Genomic DNA, 22,646 nt, shown 5'->3' with positions numbered 1-22,646 from the left:
GGTCTCATTTTTCTATAACATGAAGGGGTTGAAGTGGATGATTCTTAGGGGATGCTTCAGTTCTACCATTTCATAACTCATATATTCAGAACTTATATAGGACTTACAGTGTCAGACTTTATTTTTTTGGGCTCCAGAATCACTGCTGATGGTGATTGCAGCCATGAAATTAAAAGACGCTTACTCCTTGGAAGGAAGGTTATGGCCAACCTAGAGAGCATATTTAAAAGCAGAGACATTACTTTGCCAACAAAAGTCCATCTAGTCAAGGCTATGGTTTTTCCAGTGGTCATGTATGGATGTGAGAGTTGGACGGTGAAGAAAGCTGAGCGCCACAGAATTGATGCTTTTGAACTGTGGTGTTGGAGAAGACTCTTGAGAGTCCCTTGGACTGCAAGGAGATCCAATCAATCCATCCTAAAAGAGATCAATCCTGGGTGTTCATTGGAATGTCTGATGTTGAAGCTGAAACTCCAATACTTTGGGCACCTCATGCGAAGGGTTGACTCATTGGAAAAGACCCTAATGCTGGGCAGGATTGGGGGCGGGAGGAGAAGGGGACGACAGAGGATGAGATGGTTGGATGGCATCACTGACTCGATGGACATGGGTTTGGGTAGACTCCGGGAGTTGGTGATGGACAGAGAGGCCTGGCGTGCTGCAATTCATGGGGTCGCAAAGAGTCGGACACGACTGAGCGACTGAACTGAACTGAACTGAACTCCCAAGCAGGCCTTGAACGTGCACTGAGGATATAGGAGTGATAAAACAGTTCCTTAAGGAGCAGTGCATCTAGTGGTGGAGTCAGACACACAAAGATGCTATGACAATATGCTATGAGATGTACCATGCACGCATGTGTGCAAAATGCAGTTAGGGGTTCAGCAGAGAGAAGGAGCTCTATCTCCAGTGGAGAACAAGGACAAAGAAACAGAGGTGTGATATCCAGACTGGGATTTGAAAGATAAGCTGGCCTTCTCCATCTAGAGACAGACAGGGAGAACATTCCAGGAAGAGGGAAAAGGATGAACATGGAGCAATGACTTACTTACTTGGGGTATAAAGTGGTAGAAAGCAGGTAGGGTGGAGACGGTGCTCACAGGGAAAGGTGTGTGCTAGGAAGCTGCATATGAAGTTTTCAGTGTAGGCCAGGGCTTTGACCAGCAAGAAGAGGAATTGAAACATTACTGAAGGTAATGGGGAGCCATGGAGGTTTTTGAAAGAGGGCACGAGGTGCTAGGTAGCTGAGCACATTTCTGCATTGCTCGGTATTGTTTGTGATCTTTGCATGTGGACATGCCTTCTCCTCTGTGAATCTGGGCTCCTGATGGGCAAACGTTACCTATGTTCCCCCAGCATCAAGTTCAAGGCCTGCCACTTAGTGGCCTCCAGTGAGATGCAGAGCTGATGATTCCCACCCCTCCCCCTACACACAGACGTACATCCAAACCCCACTGTGGAGTCAGCCCTTCACTATCACTGAGCCCGAGCCCACCTCACACTCAGAGGCCTGCCCACCCTCCGTGCTCATGCTTCATCTCCCCACAGAGGCTCAGCTGGCCTGTTCATTTTCCTTGTCTACTTTGTATCCACCTTGATGGGACATTTTCTGTCCCTGTGGTTGAGATAAGTATGGGGTCTCAGCTCTGGTCATCGATGCCATGTCCCTGAGCCTGCACTCTCAGGCCCACATCCTGTCCCTCTCCCCTTCAGGGACCTCCCCAGGGGTGCTGACAGGCTCCTACCAGCACATGGGTAGAAACTGACATGGTATAATTATCCATTGAGATGAGAGAAAACAATGATTAGTTCTGAGTCAAAACATGTAATTTGCCTTTGAAACTAGAACTGTTCTTTCATGTATGTTATTCAATGCTTGGGTGGAAAATAATACAAAAATGGGGACCTGGTCAAGTCAAGAGTGAACGTCAACATTCTAGGAATCAGCGAACTAAGATGGACTGAAATGGGTGAATTTAACTCAGGTGACCATTATATCTACTATTGTGGGCAGGAATCCCTTAGAAGATGTGGAGTAGCCATCACAGTCAACCAAAGAGTCTGAAATGCAGTACTTGGATGCAATCTCAAAAACGACAGAATGATCTCTATTTGTTTCCAAGGCAAACTGTTCAATATCATGGTAATCCAAGTCCATGCCCTGACCGGTAATGCTGAAGAAGCTGAAGTTGAATGGTTCTATGAAGACCTACCAGACCTTTTAGAACTAACACCCCCCAAAAGATGTCCTTTTCATTATAGAGGATTGGAATGCAAAAGTAGGAAGTCAAGAAATACCTGGAGTAACAGGCAAATTTGGCCTTGGAGTACAGAATGAAGCAGGGCAAATGCTAACAGAGTTTTGCCTAGAGAACTCACTGGTCATAGCAAACACCCTCTTCCAACAACACAAGAGAAGACTCTACATGTGGACATCACCAGATGGTCAACACCGAAATCAGATTGAGTATATTCTTTGCAGCCAAAGATGGAGAAGCTCTATACAGTCAGCAAAAACAAGACCAGGAGCAGACTGTAGCTCATATCATGAACTCCTTATTGCCAAATTCAGACTTAAATTGAAGAAAGTGGGGAGAACCACTAGTCCATTCAGATATGACCTAAATCAAATCCCTTACGATTATACAGTGGAAGTGAGAAATAGATTTCAGGGACTAGATCTGATAGAGTGCCGGATGAACTATGGACAGAGGTTTGTGACATTGTACAGGAGGCAGTGACCAAGACCATCCCCAAGAAAAAGAAATGTAAAAAAGCAAAATGGCTGTCTAAGGAGGCCTTACAAATAGCTGTGAAAAGAAGAGAAGTGAAAAGCAAGGGAGAAAAGGAAAGATATTCCCATTTGAATGCAGAGTTCCAAAGAATAGCAAGGAGAGATAAGAAAGCCTTCCTCAGTGATCAGTGCAAAGAAATAGAGGAAAAAAAATAGAATAGGAAAGACTAGAGACCTCTTGAAGAAAATTAGAGATACCAAGGGAACATTTCATGCAAAGATGGGCTCAATAAAGGACAGAAATGGTAGGGACCTAACAGAAGCAGAAGATATTAAGAAGAGGTGGCAAGAATACACAGAAGAACTATACAAAAAAGATCTTCACGATCCAGATAATCATGATGGTGTGATCACTCACCTAGAGCCAGATATCCTGGAATGTGAAGTCAAGTGGGCCTTAGAAAGCATCACTATGAACAAAGCTAGTGGAGGTAATGGAATTCCAGTTGAGCTATTTCAAATCCTAAAAGATGATGCTGTTAAAGTGCTACACTCAATATGCCAGCAAATTTGGAAAACTCAGCAGTGGCCACAGGACTGGAAAAGATCAGTTTTCATTCCAATCCCAAAGAAAGGCAATGCCAAAGAATGCTCAAACTACTGCACAATTGCACTCATCTCACACGCTAGTAAAGTAATGCTCAAAATTCTCCAAGCCAGGCTTCAGCAATACGTGGACCGTGAACTTCCAGATGTTCAAGCTGGTTTTAGAAAAGGCAGAGGAACCAGAGATCAAATTGCCAACATTCGCTGGATCATCAAAAAAGCAAGAGAGTTCCAGAAAAACATCTATTTCTGCTTTATTGACTACGCCAAAGCCTCTGACTGTGTGGCTCACAATAAACTGTGGAAAATTCTGAAGGAAATGGGAATACCAGACCACCTGACCTGCCTCTTGTGAAACCTGTATGCAGGTCAGGAAGCAACAGTTAGAACTGGACATGGAACAACAGACTTGTTCCAAATAGGAAAAGGAGTACGTCAAGGCTGTATATTGTCACCCTGCTTATTTAACTTCTATGCAGAGTACATCATGAGAAACGCTGGGCTGGATGAAGCACAAGCTGGAATCAAGATTGCCGGGAGAAATATCAATAACCTCAGATTGAAGGCAGGAGGAGAAGGGGATGACAGAGGATGAGATGGTTGGATGGCATCACCGAATCAATGGACATGAGTTTGAGTAAACTCCAGGAGCTGGTGATGGACAGGGAGGTCTGGCATGCTGGGGTTCATGGGGTCGCAAAGAGTCGGACACCACTGAGTGACTGAACTGAGTCAAGTCCAAAATCAAAGCTGTGTGTCCTCCTGAGACTCATGTTTTTAAGAGTTGCTAACAAATTGAGAACTAAGTGATATTCAAAGTTTGATGAGGGAAACATATGGGGATTGGAGAGGGTGTTAATTCTATTTTTCTTAGGTGAAGAGTAGGTGCCTTTACTGTAAGTCCTCAAGGCTGTGAACTCTGAGGAAGGAGCTGGTCAGCTCTTCTCTAATGAGGGTTCCAAAGCTCAGGGCAATGGGGTCCCATGAGCAGGACCCTGAACTCCCCTGTAACCTTTAGGCCCAGTTTCAGGGTCCTGCCTCCCCCATCTTGAAGAACTCTTCACTAAATGATGCTCAGAACACGAGGCTGGGGGTGGGGATGGTGGGGCCAGGCTCCCTAGCCCTGCCTGTGGCCAGTCCTGTCCACTCCCTGGGCCTTGGACACCGTATCTGCACAATGATGATCGTTACTCTTGCTGATGTCAGCACTGACAGTGCAACATGCAAAACAAAGTGGGAAAGGATCAAGTTAATTTTATTCAGGCTGACAGAGGACCTGAAAGAGACAATCCCCAAATTAACTTGTAAATGAGATTCTATGGATTCTTTTGAGTTTATAAAAGTGAAGTCGCTCAGTCATGTCCGACTCTTTGTGATCCCATGGACTGTAGACTGCCAGGCTCCTCCATCCATGGGATTTTCTGGGCAAGAATACTGGAGTGGGTTGCCATTTCCTTCTCCAGGGGATCTTCCTGACCCAGGGATCAAACCTTGGTCTCCTGCACTGCAGGCAGACTCTTTTCCATCTGAGCCACCAGGGAAGCCCCCAAATTCTCCTTCTAGAGGCTAATCCACCAGGATGGGGGTGAACAATTGAGACAGAGCATGAGTCAGAGTCCATTGTGGTGCAGACTCCTCGTGGAGCCGGGGCTCAGAGAGGAGGGACTCCCAACTTGATGGGATGTGGGTTCTGAGAGATCATCCAGCCAAACTAGATAAATCCAGGGACTTGCCCTAGTCTGTGATGAGCTGTCTGGAAATCTGGGCCTGCAGCACAGAAGCCCCAGGAGATGGAAACATTCATTGAGCACCTCCTGGCTGCCAGGCACCAGACCATGCTTGTATCTAATCTTTAAAACCACCCTTAGAGGTTGCTGTTATTACCTTCACTTTAGGAAGGCAGAAAGAGGTTTCACAAAGCCAAGAAATCTGTCTCACATCCCTCAAGCTTGAGACAGAATTTGAACCTACACTGAGAGTGAGAAAGGCTTCCTGCTGGAGGTAGAGCTTAGCTGGACTTCAGTCCAGCTTTGGAATAATAAACACCTAGGATCAAATCCTGCCTCTACAAAATGTCTTTGACCTCAGGCAATTTTCTTTACCTTTCTGAGCTTCCTTTTCCTCATTTGTAATATGAGGAAGAATTATCTATGAGGACTGAATAAGACCATGTACAAAAAGTACTTGGCTCAGTAAATAACAGTGATTAACATTGTTTTTGTTAACAACAGATTAGGGAGGAAGGTGCATCAGGACAAAGGCCTTGAGACAGCAAAGCATTTGGGCAAGGTCATGGGCAAGTTCAGTGGGAAGATTTGGTCTGGCAGAAACCTTTTAAGTTGATACCATTAAGTCCTTCAAGGAGGCTGGACCACTAGGCAAGTAGGAGATGAGGTCAAGGGGTAGGGTGAGGCCAGCACATCCCAGATGCCACTGGGTGTCCCTGCCCAAATGCTCACTGGGCTCATAGCCAGCAGGCATGCAAATGCCCAGCACTCTGGGCTCTGGTCCAGCGCTCAGGAAGTACACTCATCACCTGACCTCTCTTCACCAGCCCAAAAAGCTGACCACGGCAGAGGATGTGAGGGGAAGCTTCTGAGGGGTGTGTCCTCTAAGCACTGAGCCTTTGCATCTTGACAGCAGGGGACTAGCATATGTATAAGGTGCATACATGCCTGGCACTGTGCAGGGTTCTCTAACATCTCTTAATAGTCTTCTAAGTGAGAATCACTGTCCCCACTTTACAGATGAGGAAATTGAAGGATCAGAGGCCTTATAAGCCCTGATGATACAGAGGTTGAGCCATCAAATGGAGTAGCACATGGATATACCCAGACCAGCTTGGAATAGTGGCTGGACTCAGCCTCCCAGCAACTCCAAGTCCTGTGGGTCCCCATGTTAGATCCAGAAATGTGACCACCCTGTCACTCTCTCACCCCTTAATGATACCCCCAACTCAGGAAACTGTGCTGTGAAGCTCTTCAGCCCCTACATTCTCTGTGGCAGGGCTGGGATCATCTTTCCCATGCTGCCCAGGGCCAGACAGAGGCTAAAGGAAGCTTCCCTTGAACAAGAAGACAGTTAAGCAGGACACAAGCTCTGCTCAGCACTTACCGCAGCTTCGGCATGGGGATTGCCACTTTCTCGACCATGGGGTTCAGCCGATAATAATCCAAAAATGTTCTCGCCACATTCCGCCCTAGCTTCATATCTGCAAGGGTGGGTGTTAAGGAGTAACTCTGGACTAGTAAGAAAAATGACAACGGTAACAAAACAGTATCAGCACTCACTCTTCTATGTGTTGTATGTACTGTCTTTTTGATTTTCACAAATCCTTAAATATTAGATACTATTATTTTCCTTTTTTTCCAGGTGAGAAAATTGAGATGAAGAGAAGTTCAATAATATGCTCAAGGTCACAGAGCCTGGAAGGAGTCTTACTCTGAAGCCTGTGTTCAGAGATTTTAGAACCTACTGCATTCTTTTGGGAATCACTGGGCTTCCATGGTCTGCCAATCAGGTGGCTCAGGGGGAGGCAGATAAGCAAGACCCAAGGGCAAGAGACCTTTTGTTGTATAGAGACCAGGGCCTGCCTGACATTCAGGGATTAGTCATCTACCTTGGTAACCTTGGGGACAATGATAAAACCTTCTCACCCTAAATAATATCCCTGGTCCACCTTGAAGTCTACCAGTAATAAATCTTTAGCATAATCACTTGTGACCTGTTAAATAAAAACTCCCCAGGGAAGGGGAAAGGGTCAATTTCGTATTGTCCAGCAACACTTTAGTATAAATTAGCACAACAGTCATCTGTTCAACAACATGGAGCATAGGCTCTGTGCATTATAGTTCACATCTCTGGACCTTCGCATGAGCTATTTCCCCTGCTTCACTTTTCTTCAGCTAATTTGTAACCATCGGTTTTCCAATTAGGTGATGTCTCTTTAGTAAGGCACAATGCTCTTCTCCCAGCTCTATGACTGGTGCTGTTGCCCTCTGTTCCTGCGGCTTCTGAACTGACTTCATTCAAAGCACTTATCTTTTATCTCATGTCCCCCAGCTCTGAACATCCAAACCATCACCAACTCTTACCCAGGGGAACTTCTTCGTCTTCAGTTGGTCCACTTTTCCCCAGGCCCCTGCTATCTTCCTAGAAAAGGCCAGCATCCTCTTTTCCTTGCATTGCTGTCATCCTGTCTTAATGGCCTCCCAGCCACGAGGCTGCCTGCTTCTGCTCCATTTTCTATAAAGTTGCTGGTGGGGTGGGGTGAAAGGGTAGTTGTTCTAAAGCACAGATCTGCCCACGTCATGCAACTGAGAAAAACCCTTCAGTGGCTCCCAGTTGCTTTTAAAGTTCAAATTTGGAACTTGATTTACTGGTACTTTGTAATCAGGTCTCAGCTTTGTGTTTGCTGCCTCCTGCCTTCCACCCCTCGGCCTTTACACTCCAGTGATACTGAGCTTCTTTCACCTCCAGGCCTTTGCCCATTCCACTCCATCTTCCCAGACTACTCTCCCCTTTGCCCACAAGACTTACAGGGCCAGCACACCTTCTCAGCCTCCAGACACCTCTGTTTAGTTGTCATTTCACTGGGAACATCTCGGCCACTACTCCATCCAGGGTCATGGACCTGGGCCAGCATATGTGAAACAGTCAAGCAAGTTCTTACCCCTCACTTTGAGGTGTCTCCAGGCTGGGTTTGGACATGGCTCTGGACATGAACACCATGAACACCAGCATTTATGGAGCACTTGCTATGTGCCTGGTACTGCACTGACCCTTTACTAACGTGTCATTTTAAACAACCCAGGGAGGAAGGCATACCTATCTTCCTTTTGCTTTGGGAAGCTAAGAAGCCTGTCCAAAGCTAAAAAACTGCCAGTGGTAGACTTGAGACTCCAATCTGGGACTTTCTGATTCCAGAGCCGTGACCTTTCCACCACTCTGGGCTGTTGCCCAACTTGAAGGCACCTTTTCTGTCAAGGGCTGAGGCATCCCAGGCCAGTGCCTGGTGGGAGAAGGGAAAACATCAGATGAGTTGTTTACAACAGTGAGAAGCGCTACAAGCTCGCTGGGCTCTGCAGCTGCCACCTGCTTTCTTCCTCTGCTTGTGACCGCCCTTCTCTGTCTCCGTCTTTAAAAAGTTCACAAGCTGGTGTTGGACATGGGCTTTCTGACCAGCAGACCCCAGACGCAGTCTCACTGCCAGGGCCTGCAGAGGTGGCTGGCTGCCTCAGTTCAGGCTCTAGTTGGCTTGAGGAAACTGAATCACCACTATGCGTGTCGACAGTAAGAGCTACAGGGATGCAGAGGAAGGGAGCGGTCCCCGTGGACCAGGCTAAAAGGCTGTAGCCGAAGTTTTGGAATCAAATGCATCTAATTCGAAACCTGGCTTGGCCACATGCTGTGCGTGGCAGATGGTACTTTCCAAAGATGTCTGCACAATGTCTCCCATCTCACCTGCCATTCTGTGATGTGATCTTGACACTCCTTCCACTGAGAGGTGGAGTCTGTATCCTCTCTCTTTGAATCTGAGTGGGCTTATAACTTACTTGCTACCTAAGGAACGGCAGGAGTGACACTGTGGGACTTCTGTTGAGAGGTCAGAAAAGCAGGTGTAACTCTCACCTTGACTGCTGGAATGCCCCAGCTGGGGTTCTGAACCTCCAGGCGAGCAGTCTGAGTGCCCTGAGGCCATCCTGCTGTGAGGAAGCCCAAAACCAGCTCACAGAGGGTCTGCAGGCAGAGGCCTGAGACTTTGGGGAAAGGCTACTTCAGAGAGAGACTCCCAGCCAGCCCACAGCCCCTCCAGCACTCTGCCGCTCCAGCTCCAGTCAGTATCTCACTGCCGCTGCATCAAAGATGCCAAGCCAGGCCCCCTCAGCCGAACCCTTCCTAAATTTCTGACCCACAGAAAACAAGAGCGAATAGCTAGGGTTTTAAACATTAACTTTGGGGAAATTCGTTATGCAGCAGAGGAGAGCAAGAACACCGTGTGACCTTGCAGAAGTTCTCCCATCTCCCTGAGCCTTCTATCCTCACCCGTAAAACATGAACGACAATGCCTGCCTTGCAGGGTTGTGGTGGTGAGATAAGCAACCAACCCATGGATGCTGACTAAGGAAGTGCATGAATGTGGCCGGAGGGAAGCCTGAACCCTTCCTCCAGACCTGCAGTGACGGCCAGACTCACTCAGCCGCGGAGCAAACCTAGGAGATCTCCCTGTAGGTCGATGCTCCTGAGCTCTACCAGGCAGAGGGGTTGGGCTCTCGCGGTCAAACGCCCCACTGTGAGGTGTTGATCATTTCAGACAAGCTCCGTTTAAAAGACAGTGTTTTAAAGGTGGGAATTGTCTGAGACAACCCTTTTTCTTTCCAACAATATTACGTATTCCCTAAGCCCTGAGAGCCCCACTCCAGGTTATTTACTGCACTGGCCCTGCTGGAGCCAAGAAATGGGACGTGGGTGGGAGGAGGGAAGAGATTGATTGAACATTTTCAATTAAAACAGGCTGTCTTTGAACAAAGATTTAAGATCCAGGCAAGGAGAAAGCAATAACTCTCTCAGCTGGAACCTTCTCCAATATATTGCAGAATTACGAGAGAAAAAAATTGGGGTGAAAACTCCCAACTCTTCACTGCCAACAAAAACCTCAGAATGGCCTATAAGTTCAAAATGTCATTCTCTTCAGATTCTTCTGTTGCTGCTGATGGGTTTCTAGCCAAGGGCAGGAGCAGACAGCAAGGGGGATCAGAGAAATAGGAGTTGGCTGGAGTTGTCTGAAACTCAGACTGACTAGGTGACTTTAAGGTAAAGGGTGGGTGTCAATAGCTCCAGTACATGGTGGGATCCTTCAACAAGTAATGAGAGTTGGCTTATTCACATTCATTCATTCATTCATTCTAATTTTGGGGGTTCCTCCCATGTGTGTACTGCTAGGAAGAAGGGCTGAGACTAGGTTAGATAAAGAAGAATTAGACACAGTCTAGAAGAGGCAAAGACTCTGACGCTGGGAAAGATTGAGGGAAAGAGGAGAAGTGGGTGGCAGAGGATGAGATGGCTGGATGATGACACGGACATGAGTCTGAACAAACTCCAGGAGATAGTGAAGGACAGGGAAGCCTGGCATGCTGCAGTTCATGGGGTGGCAAAGAGTCGGACATGACTTAGTGACTGAACAACAACAAGAAGATGATACTAACATTTTTTTCCAGCACACCCTGTGAACCGTACCGTGTAGTTATTTACTATCGACAATCCCCACCACATCCCTGCAAGGCCAAAGCATAATTTGACACATATTTTATAGGAAACTGAAAAAAGGAGAGTTTGCATAATTGACCCAGAGTCTTGTGGCTAGAAAGTGATAGAAGTGGCATATGAACCCGAGCGTCTTTTTAACACCATGCATGCTTTCTCCTTTCATGAGTGTGGTCATAAATTCAAACACAAATTCTGTGGGCATATGACAGATTTAACTCCAAGTGGAGGGATTGTGAAAGGCTTCAAGGAAGTGGGCTATAACAAAGATTTGAAGGACAAAGACAAATCTGAAATGGGGAGGAAGAGATAAATGAGCATCAGTACAAGTGGGGAGTGTGGCTGTGGTCCATGATTCTGTGCCAGAAATAAGACAGAGAAGTGCCCATAGGCCCAAGGAGCTAAAGTGTAGAGAGGAGGTAGGGCTGCAATGGGTAGGTTGGCGACAGATTAGTGAAGGCTCTGAATGTCAAATTATGGAATTTAAACTTCTCTTCTGTTGGCAGTAAAAACCAGAGTGTATCTATGGTTGTATCCATCATCTATTCACTGAGTACACAGTAGTTGATCATCTAGTATATTCAACTTCTCTAGAAGGCATGGGGTATATTTTGCTTAAAAACAAACAAAAGGAAGGGGGGTTCTGGAAGGGGAAAACATGTACACCCATGGTGGATTCATGTCAATGTATGGCAAAACAAACACAATATTGTAAAATTAAAAAACAGAAAATAAACTAATTTAATAAAAAAAAACCAAAAAACAACCAACCAAGACAACAGTTCTTAAATCTATAAGCAGAAAGAGTAACAAAAGAATTAAAAAAAATCCTAAATAAATACATAATTGTGATTTTAACAGTGCTAGGAAGAAAATGCACAGAGTCTAACTGAGGGCAATGTGGGTGCTACCTTAGAGTGGGGGTATGGGCAGGCCTCTGCAAACAGAGTGGGCAGTGGGTAAGCATCTATGAAGGAGGAAGGGTGGGTGGGAGTAGTCCTTGGGTGGGAGAGAGGGGCTGAAAGAGGCCTGGTGTGGAGAGGCAGGCAGGGGCTAGATACTATGGCACCTTATTCTGGGTCACCTGAAGGAATCTGGATTTTCTAAGTGAATGGGAAGAGTCTAAGTGAATGAAGAATTTTAAGCAGGAAAATGAATGATTTGATCTATAATTTTAAAAGGTCATTGCTTTGCTAAAAAAATAAGAAAGCAAGAGTGGGAGCAAGCACGTCAGCCAGGTGACTACAGTGATGGTCCAAGGGAAAGAGGGGACCCTGGAACAGGACAAAGACAGTAGAGATGGAAGATATGTCCTGGGGGGAAGAACTAGCAGGACCTGCTGACAGATTGGACGTGCAGCCTGAAAGAGAAGATGGAATGAAGGGTGGTAGCTGGGTAGGTGGCAACGCTGGGCTCTGGAATGTGAAAAACTGAGGGAAGAAAAAGACTCAGGGGAGAGGTTAGGAGTGCAACCTGACTTCAAGATGATTCTGAGACATTGGGAACCCCGATCCTGAGTCAGAAATATGAAAAGGCCAGATAATGGAAATGGTTTCTGAACCATCAGCTCTTTAGGACTACTCATGCCACAAATGCTTGCTGACTGCGTGGTCTGTCCCCTGCTGCTCGCTCTCCACCCTCTCACCCTTGGCTCTCAGAAGGCATCCAAGGTCCCTGGGAGAATGGCAGTGTCTGAAGGACCCTCTGTCCTCATGTCTCAGGGCCTTGGATCTGGAGCATTGAATGAGCCCATAAATGGGAATCAAGAGACCAATTTGTTTTCAACCAGTAACGTGTCATGGGATCATAGCCATTTCCTTTCTCTGGGCTTAACTTTGCTGTGGGTAACATGCATACTCTCTCAAGTTCTTTCCAGGGTTAACAAAATTCTCAACACCATAAGCTTCTGAAAAATCCCATCCTCATTCTTTCACTCAACAAATATTTATGGAGAACCTACCTACTCTGTGCCAAGTGAGTTTTAGCTGCTTGGCACAGCAAACAAAACTGACCAAGATCCCTGTCTTCATCAAACTTATACTCTAGGTACTGGGGACAAACTTGTGAATCTAGTACATTTGTCTGTTATCAAGATGCCAGAGAGTGGTGAGTGCCATGAAGGAAAGATAAACAAAGGGCAAGGGGAATGCTGGGAGAAAGGCGGCAGGTCATAGCAGAAAGCAGAGTGGTCAGAGAAGGCCTCTTTGATGAAGTGGGGCTTCAGCGGGCTTGGAGGAGGTGGGGGAGCTGGACAGCATGGAGCATGAGTGACCTTCCTTGTCTGAACAGGACCTCTGACCAATCAATTCCTAACTGGGCTCCTGCTAAGTCCAGCCCAATCCCACCACTGGGGATAACAGTCAACCTTGGGCTTGAGTTCTCCCTGGTAGGATTCAGGAACATCTCCTTCTTGTCATGTGGCAGTTTCCTGGCTGACTGAAGGTCCTCCCACCTCCCAGGGCAAAGCCAGAGGGAACGCCTCTCACATCCTCCCACCTGACCTGTGACCTCCCTTCCCTGGCCTGCTCCTTCTCAGACCCTCATCTCTGAAGCTGGCGCCATACTTCTCTCACCCTGCAGCACTTCCAGAACCACCAGTGAGCACTTGTAGCCTCCCCGCCCTGCTCTGCAGGGAGCTAAGGACCAGCCCCACTCCACAGATAACATATTTCGCTTCTCTCCCCACAGTTGTATGCTGCAGGGAGATCTGATTGCTATCCCCATTTGCAGATGAAAAATCAGAAGGAATATGTCCATTGAGGCTCACCAGATACTAGCACAAAGAGGACCAAAGCTCATTCATTCACTCCTTCATTCATTTACTCAGATATTCATTAAATGCCTTCTACGTGCCAGATACAATTCTAGAACCTATATTACAGTGACAAGAAAAACAGACACAGTCCCTGTCCTCATGAAGGTCTTTCTTTGCCATCATCCAGCCTCCAAATATGAAAATTTAACTCCTACCTGCTCCCTGCTGGGAAACCGCCATGTAGAATTCTTTCTCTGTTCACATTCCCACCCACGCCAGCAACAGATGATCATCATTAAGGGGACTGATTAATTCTGCAGAGGAGTAGGCCAAGGAAAAGTGATCCCTCTTGGGTAAGGCTGACAGCACTGCTGGAATGTTAAGAGGCAACTTTCCAGGAGCCTCTAGGTAAAGCCAGAGAACAATGTGATATGAAGGATCTTGTGTGTCTGCCTCCCTCACCCATCCTCCCACGGCGTCGGACAGGTGCATGACTAAACAGATGAATCTGTCTTTCAAGTGCAGTGTGGAGGCTGCAGATGTAATTGCAGAGTCCACTCCAATCACAGGCAACTCCTGAGACACTTCCTGAGGTAAGGAGGCCGGCAGAAAAAGACAAGGGAGACACAGCTGGGGGTTGGGGGGGTGGGGAGAGACAGAGAAAGATGCAAACAGACAGGAAGGTACAGAGACAAATGGGTCAGGGTGGAGCAGAAAGATAAGTGAGTAGAGAAAGCTCATCAGAGGGGCCAAGAGAAAGTCAAACTTGAAAACGAGAGAAAGGGGGGCAGAGAGAGAGAGAGAAACTTAGGAAGTAGATGACAGAGTGAATCAAACAGAGAGAGAGAGAGATGCAACTGTAGACAGGGAGGGTGAGAAAGGGAGGGAAAGGGAGAAAGGCAGAGGATAAGATAGAAAGAGACAAAAGGAGAAAAGCAAGTTTAAGAGGTGAAGACAGTAAATGAGATGCAGCAAGACTGAAAAGTAGAGGCAGGAACAGAGAAAGAGAGGCAGAGAAAGACCGAGAGAAGGAAGGGAAAGACTGATGGATGGGAAGGAAGACCTCCTCTTTGATAAGTAGGGTGCAGCTCAAAAGGGTAGGGTATATTCTGAGAGGCTCACTTCAGAGAAGAGGGCACAGGTATAAATGGTGGAGAGGTGTCCAGGTCACTAAAGAATGCTGGATGTTGGGAATAGCTGTGAGGCTCTATATATGTGTTTCCAATTGCCACTGTAACAAAGCACCACACACTTAGTGGCTTAAAATAAAAGAAATTCAGTGTCTCACAGTTTGGAGGCCAGGAGACTGAAATCCATTTCAGTGGGCCAAAGTCAAGGTGTTAGTATGGTCACACTCCTCTTGAGGCTCTAGGGGAGAAACGATTCTGGCCTCCCCTGGCCTCTGGTGGCTGCTGGCATTTCTTGGCTTGTGACCACATCACTCCAGTCTCTATGATCACATCTCCCTCTGCCTTCCTCTTAAAAGTATATATGTGATTGCATATAGGGCCCACCCAGATAACCCAGGACCATCTCCCACCCCAAGATCCTTAACAATGACATCTGCAGAGATCCTGTTTCTACATAAGGTAACATTTATATCTCTAGGTTCTAGGGTTTGGTATCTGGACCTTTTGGGGGGTTATTGCATGCTCCCTGGGTTCATCTGATTGGCTAAGAGCTGAGGATGAATAGACTCTGTCAGTGTCAGAAGTGGAACCCTGGCTCTGTGCTGGGCGCTCAACCCACCTATGTGATACTCAGCATCACTCAAAGTTGCCCAGCGCCCCCCCACATAAGCAGCAAGTGGATTTGTAGGATTTGGACCCAGGTAAGTCTAACTCCAGCATCCTTTTTATTTGCATTATTTGCAACCTCTCAAGGGCACGGAATACTTGCACTGGACCATGCGCTGCTTAGTTGACTTCTTAAACGTGTTGTAAATCTGCCACCACTATTCCTTTAATTCAGATCCTTATTTCTTATCTGAACAATTGCTTCAGCCTCCTAATCGGTCTTCTTGCCTTCAGTTTCTCCCCATTTTCATTGAGAGTGACATTCTCATAGTTGTAACCTCATCACTACCTGACTTACAACCCTAAGCTGATTCCTGTACAAGACCTAAACCCTGAAATCTGGCATTCCCGGCTTTCCATAAACTGGCCTAAGCCTTGTCTCTTGACACTGTGTCCTGTGATATCATTAAATGTGGGTTTTAGGATCTGAGAGCATTGGTTTTAATCTTGGCTGCTTGGGCAAGTTACTTAGCTTCTCTGAGCCTCAGTTTTCTCATCTCTGAAATGATCTACCTTACAGTACAATTGTGCTGGTTAGAAATTATATACCCAAAGCACTCAGCACAAGGCTGCCATGTAGCAGCTTTTAAAATTATCATTATTTATAGGCCTGTCATTGCCAACAAAGCATGAGCTCTTTAAGGACAAGGGTGTGTCAGGTTCAAATTTGTTTCCAGAGTCATTTAACACGTTAGGCCTATTAACAGAGGCAGGGAGAAGACAAACAAACCAAAAAGACAAGATTAAAGAAGGAGAAAAAGAAGGACAGAGAGACAGAGGGACAGAGAGATGTAAAAAATTATTTTAAAAATTCTATGTTCAGGGGCTTCCCTGGTGGTCCAGTGACTAACACTCTCAATGCAGAGGGCCCAGATTTGATCTCTGGTTGGAGAACTAAATCCCACATGCCGCAACTAAGAGTTCACATGCTGCAGAATAGAATTAGAAATATTAGTAAAGCAAAACTGATGTGATTTGGGGGTTGAATGTAGGGTGCTTGCAGAGGAGGCTGGACTAGGAAAGGTGTCAAAGGTAGTTCACCAGGTTCATGTCTAGAAGAACAGGGTAGAGGTGTCCCTGTTACTCCTGGACAAGTTGTCTGAATGTGACTCCTAGAAGCCAGGAGCTCTGTGCTCCCCAGAGTAGCTTTCTCGGCACCCTTCTGACCTAATTCAATTTTGCTGCACAGTTGTGCTAGGTGACTTCTCTGATTCCTATAATGAGGCTCCATTGGAATGTCGGGTTTCTGTCGTTTCCTGGTATCTACTGCTCTATGGGGGGATAACTTGGTTTCACATCAGGCAAAGCTGAAGCTTTCTGACTCACAAGATGGGGAACAAGCTGGATTTAAATGTCTCATGAGACTAACACATTTATCCAGTCTTTGGGAGAGAATGTATTTTCTCTGGAACTTTTCTGTTCTCACTCTCCCACACCTCTGTTGGGCCAGCTGGCCTGTTGGTATGCCTGGCTGCCTCCCTCCCTTTGACAAATGCTAACCAGGATCTGCTCAGTGTCAGGATATCAAACATGCCTGTTACACATCTCATTCAGTTCTGCTCTGCTTTAGTAACAATAAGACAAGTCATACTCTATCCCATGCTCTCATCTCTCCATCTGGCAGGAGGATTTCTTAGACCAGTCATGTGCCGCTTCATACTCCGTGCATGGCAGACCTCCTGCCTCACTGGCTCTAGGTAACTCCTACCAATTCTTTAGCCCTCAGCTCAACTGCCATTCCCTCCAGAAAGCCTCCCCTGACCTCCTAGCCATGCCAGTGGCATGGTCACACACCCTCCTGGACCAGCTGGCACTCCTTCATGGTCCACTCGCATTGGTAACTCTACCCGTGTCTGTGACACTGTCTCCTCTGAAGACTATCAAGTTCTCTAATCGCAAAAGCTGCCTGCTTTGTTTGTCACGATTTCCTCTGTGCCCAACAGAAGGTAGGACACAATAGGTGTTCAATTCACATTTTGCTGCTAATGGTGGGAATCTGGGAGGAATTCTGGCCACTTCCTCTTCCTGAGCCAAGGTTGTCTCAAGACTTCACTAGAAAGAGAAATGGTGACTGATGGAAAATGTGGTGGTGAGACGAGAAATGCTGAGCTGTGGGCATTGGTGGTAGCAAATCTGAAAGCAAACATCACAGACTCCAGAAGGGAAATGTCTTTGATCTTCTGTCACTCTGGCAAAGGAGGAAAAGTCCAGAAGCAGGGATCCTGGAAGAGGGGCCATCTGGTGAAGAGAAGAAGGTGGCCTTGGATATCACCAACGACAGCCTGGATGTAGAGATGAAGAGGTTTTGTGGAAGAAACGATGACCCTCTAGTTCCATGCAGGTGATCCTGAGGTAGAGGGGCCGGGTTCCTTTGACAACTAGTTAGCTATAGCTGAAGGGTGAAGCCAACTGAGTACTACTGGGCCTCCAGCAACACAGGCTCCTGTAGAACCATAGACTCTGAGAAAAATGTCCCACCTATGAGGAGCAAGAAACCTTGGAGCTGTGTCTGGACAGGACAAAAGGGAGCATGGCCTTGCACCCTCCAGCCCAGGACTGAACCCACCGCACCCATAATCTTTACTGTTGTTTGTGTCTCTTCCCTATGAGAGATGGCAGAGCCTGTATCTTCCACATCCTTATTTCCCCAGAGCCTAATATAACCCCACCAAAGAAATGTTTGTGGGAAGAATAAGTAACTGAATACATCAATAAACCTTGGACAAGTGATCCACTCCCTAATTCCCAATTTCCTTTTCTGTAAGATGGGAATGACAATGGCTACTAACTCGAGTCTTGTGAAAATTGAATGACATAATGAATATGAGGGTACCCTATATGGACCCTAACATAAAGCAGATGCTCAAAAAGACTTTATTCGGGACTTTCCTGGTGGTCCAGTGGCTAAGACTCCACACTCCCAGTGCAGAGGGCCCAGGTTCGATCTCTGGTCAGAGAACTAGATCTCACATGCTGCAACTAAGAGTTTGCATTATGCAACTAAGGACCCCACAGGCCACAAAGAAGACTGAAGATCTACGTGCCACAACTAAGACCCAGCACAGTCAAGTAAATAATTATTTAAGAATTAAAAAAAAACAAACGCAAGAACAACTGACTCAATTATTCCTGAATTTTTTTTTAAAGACTTTATTCTCTCTTTTGAATTTAACCACACCTCCTGACTTCAAGTTCTCCCTGAACTTCACTGACCTTTCTATTTTTCAGGTTGAACTTGACAGTGAACCAGTGGTTGAAAGTGAAAGTGCTAGTTGCTCAGTCATGTCTGACTCTTTGTGAACCCTTGGACTATAATCCAATAGGTTCGTCTGTTCACGGAGTTCTCCAGGCAAGTATGCTGGAGTGGGTTGCCATTGCCTTCTCAACCCAGGGATCATCCCATCCTAGGGCTCAAACCCAGGTCTCCTGCATTGTAGGCAGATTCTTTACTGACTGAGCCACACTGGTGGTTAGAGAATCATAAAATGCCTGAGCAAGAAGGTACCAATAGTGGACACCTGCCTTGATGGGTTTCCTGCTTTTAGTCTCGTCCCCTTTCACAACATCGCGTTTTCCCCTATTGAACCCCCAGGCTCAGTCCCCAGGGCTCAGGAGGAGTTGACTCTGCCCAGACTCTCTGTGGGGATAGAGTTGCCCCTTTCCTGGCCAGCAGAGCACTGACTTCCTCTGGCCACAGTGATTTGTCAGTCATGGCATAAGCCCAGTGAGACTCAGTTCTGGGGCTTGTGAGAGGGAGAATCACCTTTAATGCAGAGAGGATGGGCTAGCCACCAGGAGATGACATTTTGCTTCTAGAGGGAAGACAGCCTGTAAGAGAATGGAGCCAGTGTTCAGGTGGCAGCTTGACACCAAGATGACCTTGCTCGAGTCTTTTGATCCAGGCACTCCTGAGACCAGTATTCCTTCAGATCTTAAAATTTTGTAAGCTAAGTAATTCCCCTTTTTATTTAAGTCAGTTTGAGTTGGGTTTTTTGTCACTTGCAACCAAAGGAATTCTGCTGCTACGGGACCTTGGAGTTTACCCCATCAAACATCCTAAACTTACAGAGCAGGAAGAGACTTACAAAGTCACATAGCCTTTTTTATACACAATCAATTTTCCAACTAAATGTATTTCCTCACTTGCTTTTATCTGTTTCCTGCTGACCAGAACAGGGGCATGTTGTCCTCCAACCCAGATAGGGTCATAGAACATTGATCTTGGTCAAAGCATGCCTAATCTTTCTCCACCAGAGATAATTTCTTAATCCAAGTCCTCAGGAACCAGTTTTATTTTCCATTACAATGTTTTTATCCTCCAAGTAGAATTGCTGATGACAGTCCTTTCTCTTCTACACAGAGTAATCAGCGGCAATTAATTCTAATAACAAGGAGACAGCAGGAATGAACAGAGCATTAATTGGACGGAAGTAATCAGTCTCCCTTGTCCACAGTTGTTACCTGTCTGCAGGAAAACATGAACAAGCACATGCATGCATGCACAAGCACACACATGTGTACACAAACATATACACAAACACACACATGTACTTCTCCCAACCCCCAATCAACCAAGGCTCAAGGAGGGGGTACAGAATGAGCATGCTATCTGATCAACACGGTGCTGTATAAAAAAGAAAATCAAGGACTCTGGAGCCACAGAGATCCCACTGCTAAGCAGTCGCTTAAACTTGGCCTCCTCATTTGTAAAATGGGGATACACAGACCTACTTCAAAGTGGTTTGGAAGATTAAATAAGAATATTGTACGCAAAGCACTTTTCACTGGTGTGTAGCAAGAGCTCAGTCACTGCTAGTCTCCTTTCCTTACACATCAAACACTTTTATGCTGGTGGAGAATAAAGGCCTAACGTGATCTGAAAGTTTAGATCCTTTGAATGCTCTTGATCCAGCCAAACCTCTGGATCCTCCCCTTAATCCTGTGCCCCTGTCCTTCCCCAGTCTACACCAACACACACAGAGACACACAGACACCCACACACTCGTCGGCCTGCCACTTTCCTCTTTGGGATTATAAATGCTGGGAGAGCAGTTTAGTACCCTCATTGCTCTCACAGTACCTGGCACACAGCTGATGCTGAAAGGACACTTGTTAAATAATCATCTATGAAGCCTGTGCCTTTGCTCATGTTTGCACTCCATCTTAGTCTCCTTCCTGGTCATCTTTCAAGGCTTAGCCTAGACCCCACCACATCCTTCACGAAATTTTAGAACGTTGTTCCTGGAAGTATTCCCTTCCCCTCTGAACTTCATTCCTCTTTTATAATACCTGTAACTTTCCACCATATGATGTAAGATAGACATGGATAACATAAGATATATATAGGTATCTTTTTTTCTGTTTTCTCAAGTTCCTTCAACCAATCATTCAACCAACTCCTTGAGTAAATGCTGAGTACCACGGATACAGAGAGACACCCAGTTGTGTCTATGTCTTGAGATGTTTAAATTCAGACTATCCTTGAGCACAGCTACCAAGTCTGACTCATCTTCCTCTACCCCAGGCCTTAGACTGTGGTAGGTGATACTTAAATATTTGATAATGGCAATGGGTTGCCCAGGAGAGTACCTCTGGAATGGGACATCAGTGGGTCTTGGGAGGTCATCCAAGGCAAGTGAACTTCTTGAGGTTGGTCACAGATGTCCCTGAGCTTTCTGAAGGAAAGGATTCTGTATTATAGAAGAAGATCTGCGGGGTAATTAGCCCTGCCCCTAGATGATGTCACACAGATGCATTCAAATCCAAAAACCATGAATCAGCTGAGACTTGGTACCCAGGGATGTATGATTTAGTAATAAAACTGCAGAAGCTCTGGCCTGAGGAAATGCCCATTTTTCCACCAGGTTTCACAGTGATGTTGTTCAATTCAGTTGCTCAGTTGTGTCCAATTCTTTGCAACCCTATGGACTGCAGCACGCCAGGCCTCCCTGTCCGTCACCAACTCCTGGAGCTTGCTCAAACTCATGTCCATTGAGTTGGTGATGCCATCCAACCATCTCATCCTCTGTTGTCCCCTTCTCCTCCTGCCTTCAATCTTTCTCAGTGATGTTGTATGAGTCATTTAACCATTCTGGATCCACCTCAATTTTATTCAACCAGAAATTACGAACACCTACTATGTTCCTGGCAGATACAGAGATCAATCAGACAGGAGTAGCTCCCTTTGAGAGTTCATAGTCTACCAGACATTATGCAAAGGAACATCATAGAGAGATGATGCAACATCCCTATATTGTACAGTCTTTTGTTTTTAGAACCTGAAGAAGGCTCCTCTTTGTGTTCAGGATAAATTTCCAATCTCTATCTGGAACAACAACCTTTTATAATCTGAAGCCTGCCTACCTGTCCAGCCTCTTCCCCATACCCACCCTGTGCCTTGGCCACATTTTAATGCTAGTCATTTCCAAGGCTCCATTATCATTCATGTCTTTGCATGAGAGATGCTCTTTCAAAATTCTCTACCTGATCAACTTCTGATGATCCTTCAATATGAAGTGAAAGTACCAAAATAGAGGTATGCACAGGAGTATCACATTTGTAAAGTGGAAATAATTCAAAATATTATGGTCTTAAGAAAGCTTTCTTTTTTCCTTTCTCTCTCTCTCTCTCTCTCTACCTCACTCTTTCTTCTTCTGTCAAAAGGGCAGATTAGATTAGATTAGCTCTACCAACACTTTTGAAACTGAAAGTGTTGCTATGGGTATAAAAACCCCTCCATATCCCCCGTTTCTTGCTTTTAGAAAAAGATTTTAGTCTCCTAGGTCTTCCTGAGTTTCAAAGAGCAGACTCAAGCAGTTACTAATAACACAAGTGAGGTAACACAGAAACAAAGGTAAAATAGTCAAGCAAGAAAAGTAATATTAGCTTGAGCAATAGTTTGGTGATAAAAGAGTTCTAGTTCCTCCTTAAGGGATATATATAACAATCCAATGCACATCTTTGAGTTGTTCTGCAGGAACTAAGACACCCCACCACTGCCAACCCAGGTGGAGGATGCTGACTGCATGTTGAACTCAAGCACAAAGACTGGTTGGGACCAAAAGGTTGATGATTAACATTACTGAAACATCACTTTGTTACCTCACTACCAACCACTGAAAGTCCATGAGCTGACCATGCAACCTACAACCCTCACCCCAAAATTTGCCTTTAAATACCCTTCTCTGAAACCTGTCAGGGGAGTTTGGGTCTTTTGCTGCATGTTCTCCTTGCTTGGTGCCTGCAATAAACATTGTACTTTCCTTCACTACAACCCAGTGTCATTAGATTGGCTTTGCTCTGTGGCAGGCAAATGGACCCCAGTTTGGTCTGGTAACACTTTTAAGATGCAGTAATCACACATTAATCTTTGTATTGGGTCTTTGCCAGTCATGATCAATCTAGCTGAGCTATGCCTTTCCTTATAGGTTTTGAAAACATCCAAAAGCCAATAAGCAGACTGTAGGCTTGGTTTCCTGGAGAAAATTCCTCC

The 22,646-nt window shown here is 45.9% G+C and overlaps 1 protein-coding gene across 8 annotated transcripts in view; it reads right to left on the bottom strand.

The window, feature by feature from the left end:
* LOC145504408 (BEN domain-containing protein 5) overlaps nucleotides 1–22,646 on the bottom strand; it is a 1,377,102-nt gene that overhangs the window by 14,539 nt on the left and 1,339,917 nt on the right. For 6 of the 8 annotated variants that reach the window (XM_081485144.1, XM_081485143.1, XM_081485147.1 and 3 more), the window contains one exon: nucleotides 6,455–6,551. In XM_081485144.1, the coding sequence (XP_081341270.1) occupies nucleotides 6,455–6,551 (97 nt within the window). Of the gene's footprint in view, nucleotides 1–107; nucleotides 211–6,454; nucleotides 6,552–19,235; nucleotides 19,536–22,646 lie in introns of those variants that run through there. The other 2 variants (XR_014052189.1, XM_081485149.1) reach the window with 2 other exon arrangements.

Source organism: Giraffa tippelskirchi, chromosome 5, assembly GCF_054371585.1.
Source record: "Giraffa tippelskirchi isolate mGirTip1 chromosome 5, T2T-mGirTip1v1.2.pri, whole genome shotgun sequence".
NCBI classification, from domain to species: domain Eukaryota; kingdom Metazoa; phylum Chordata; class Mammalia; order Artiodactyla; family Giraffidae; genus Giraffa; species Giraffa tippelskirchi.
The sequence above is the reverse complement of the archived record's forward strand: the minus strand, read 5'-3'. Positions and strand labels throughout refer to the sequence as shown.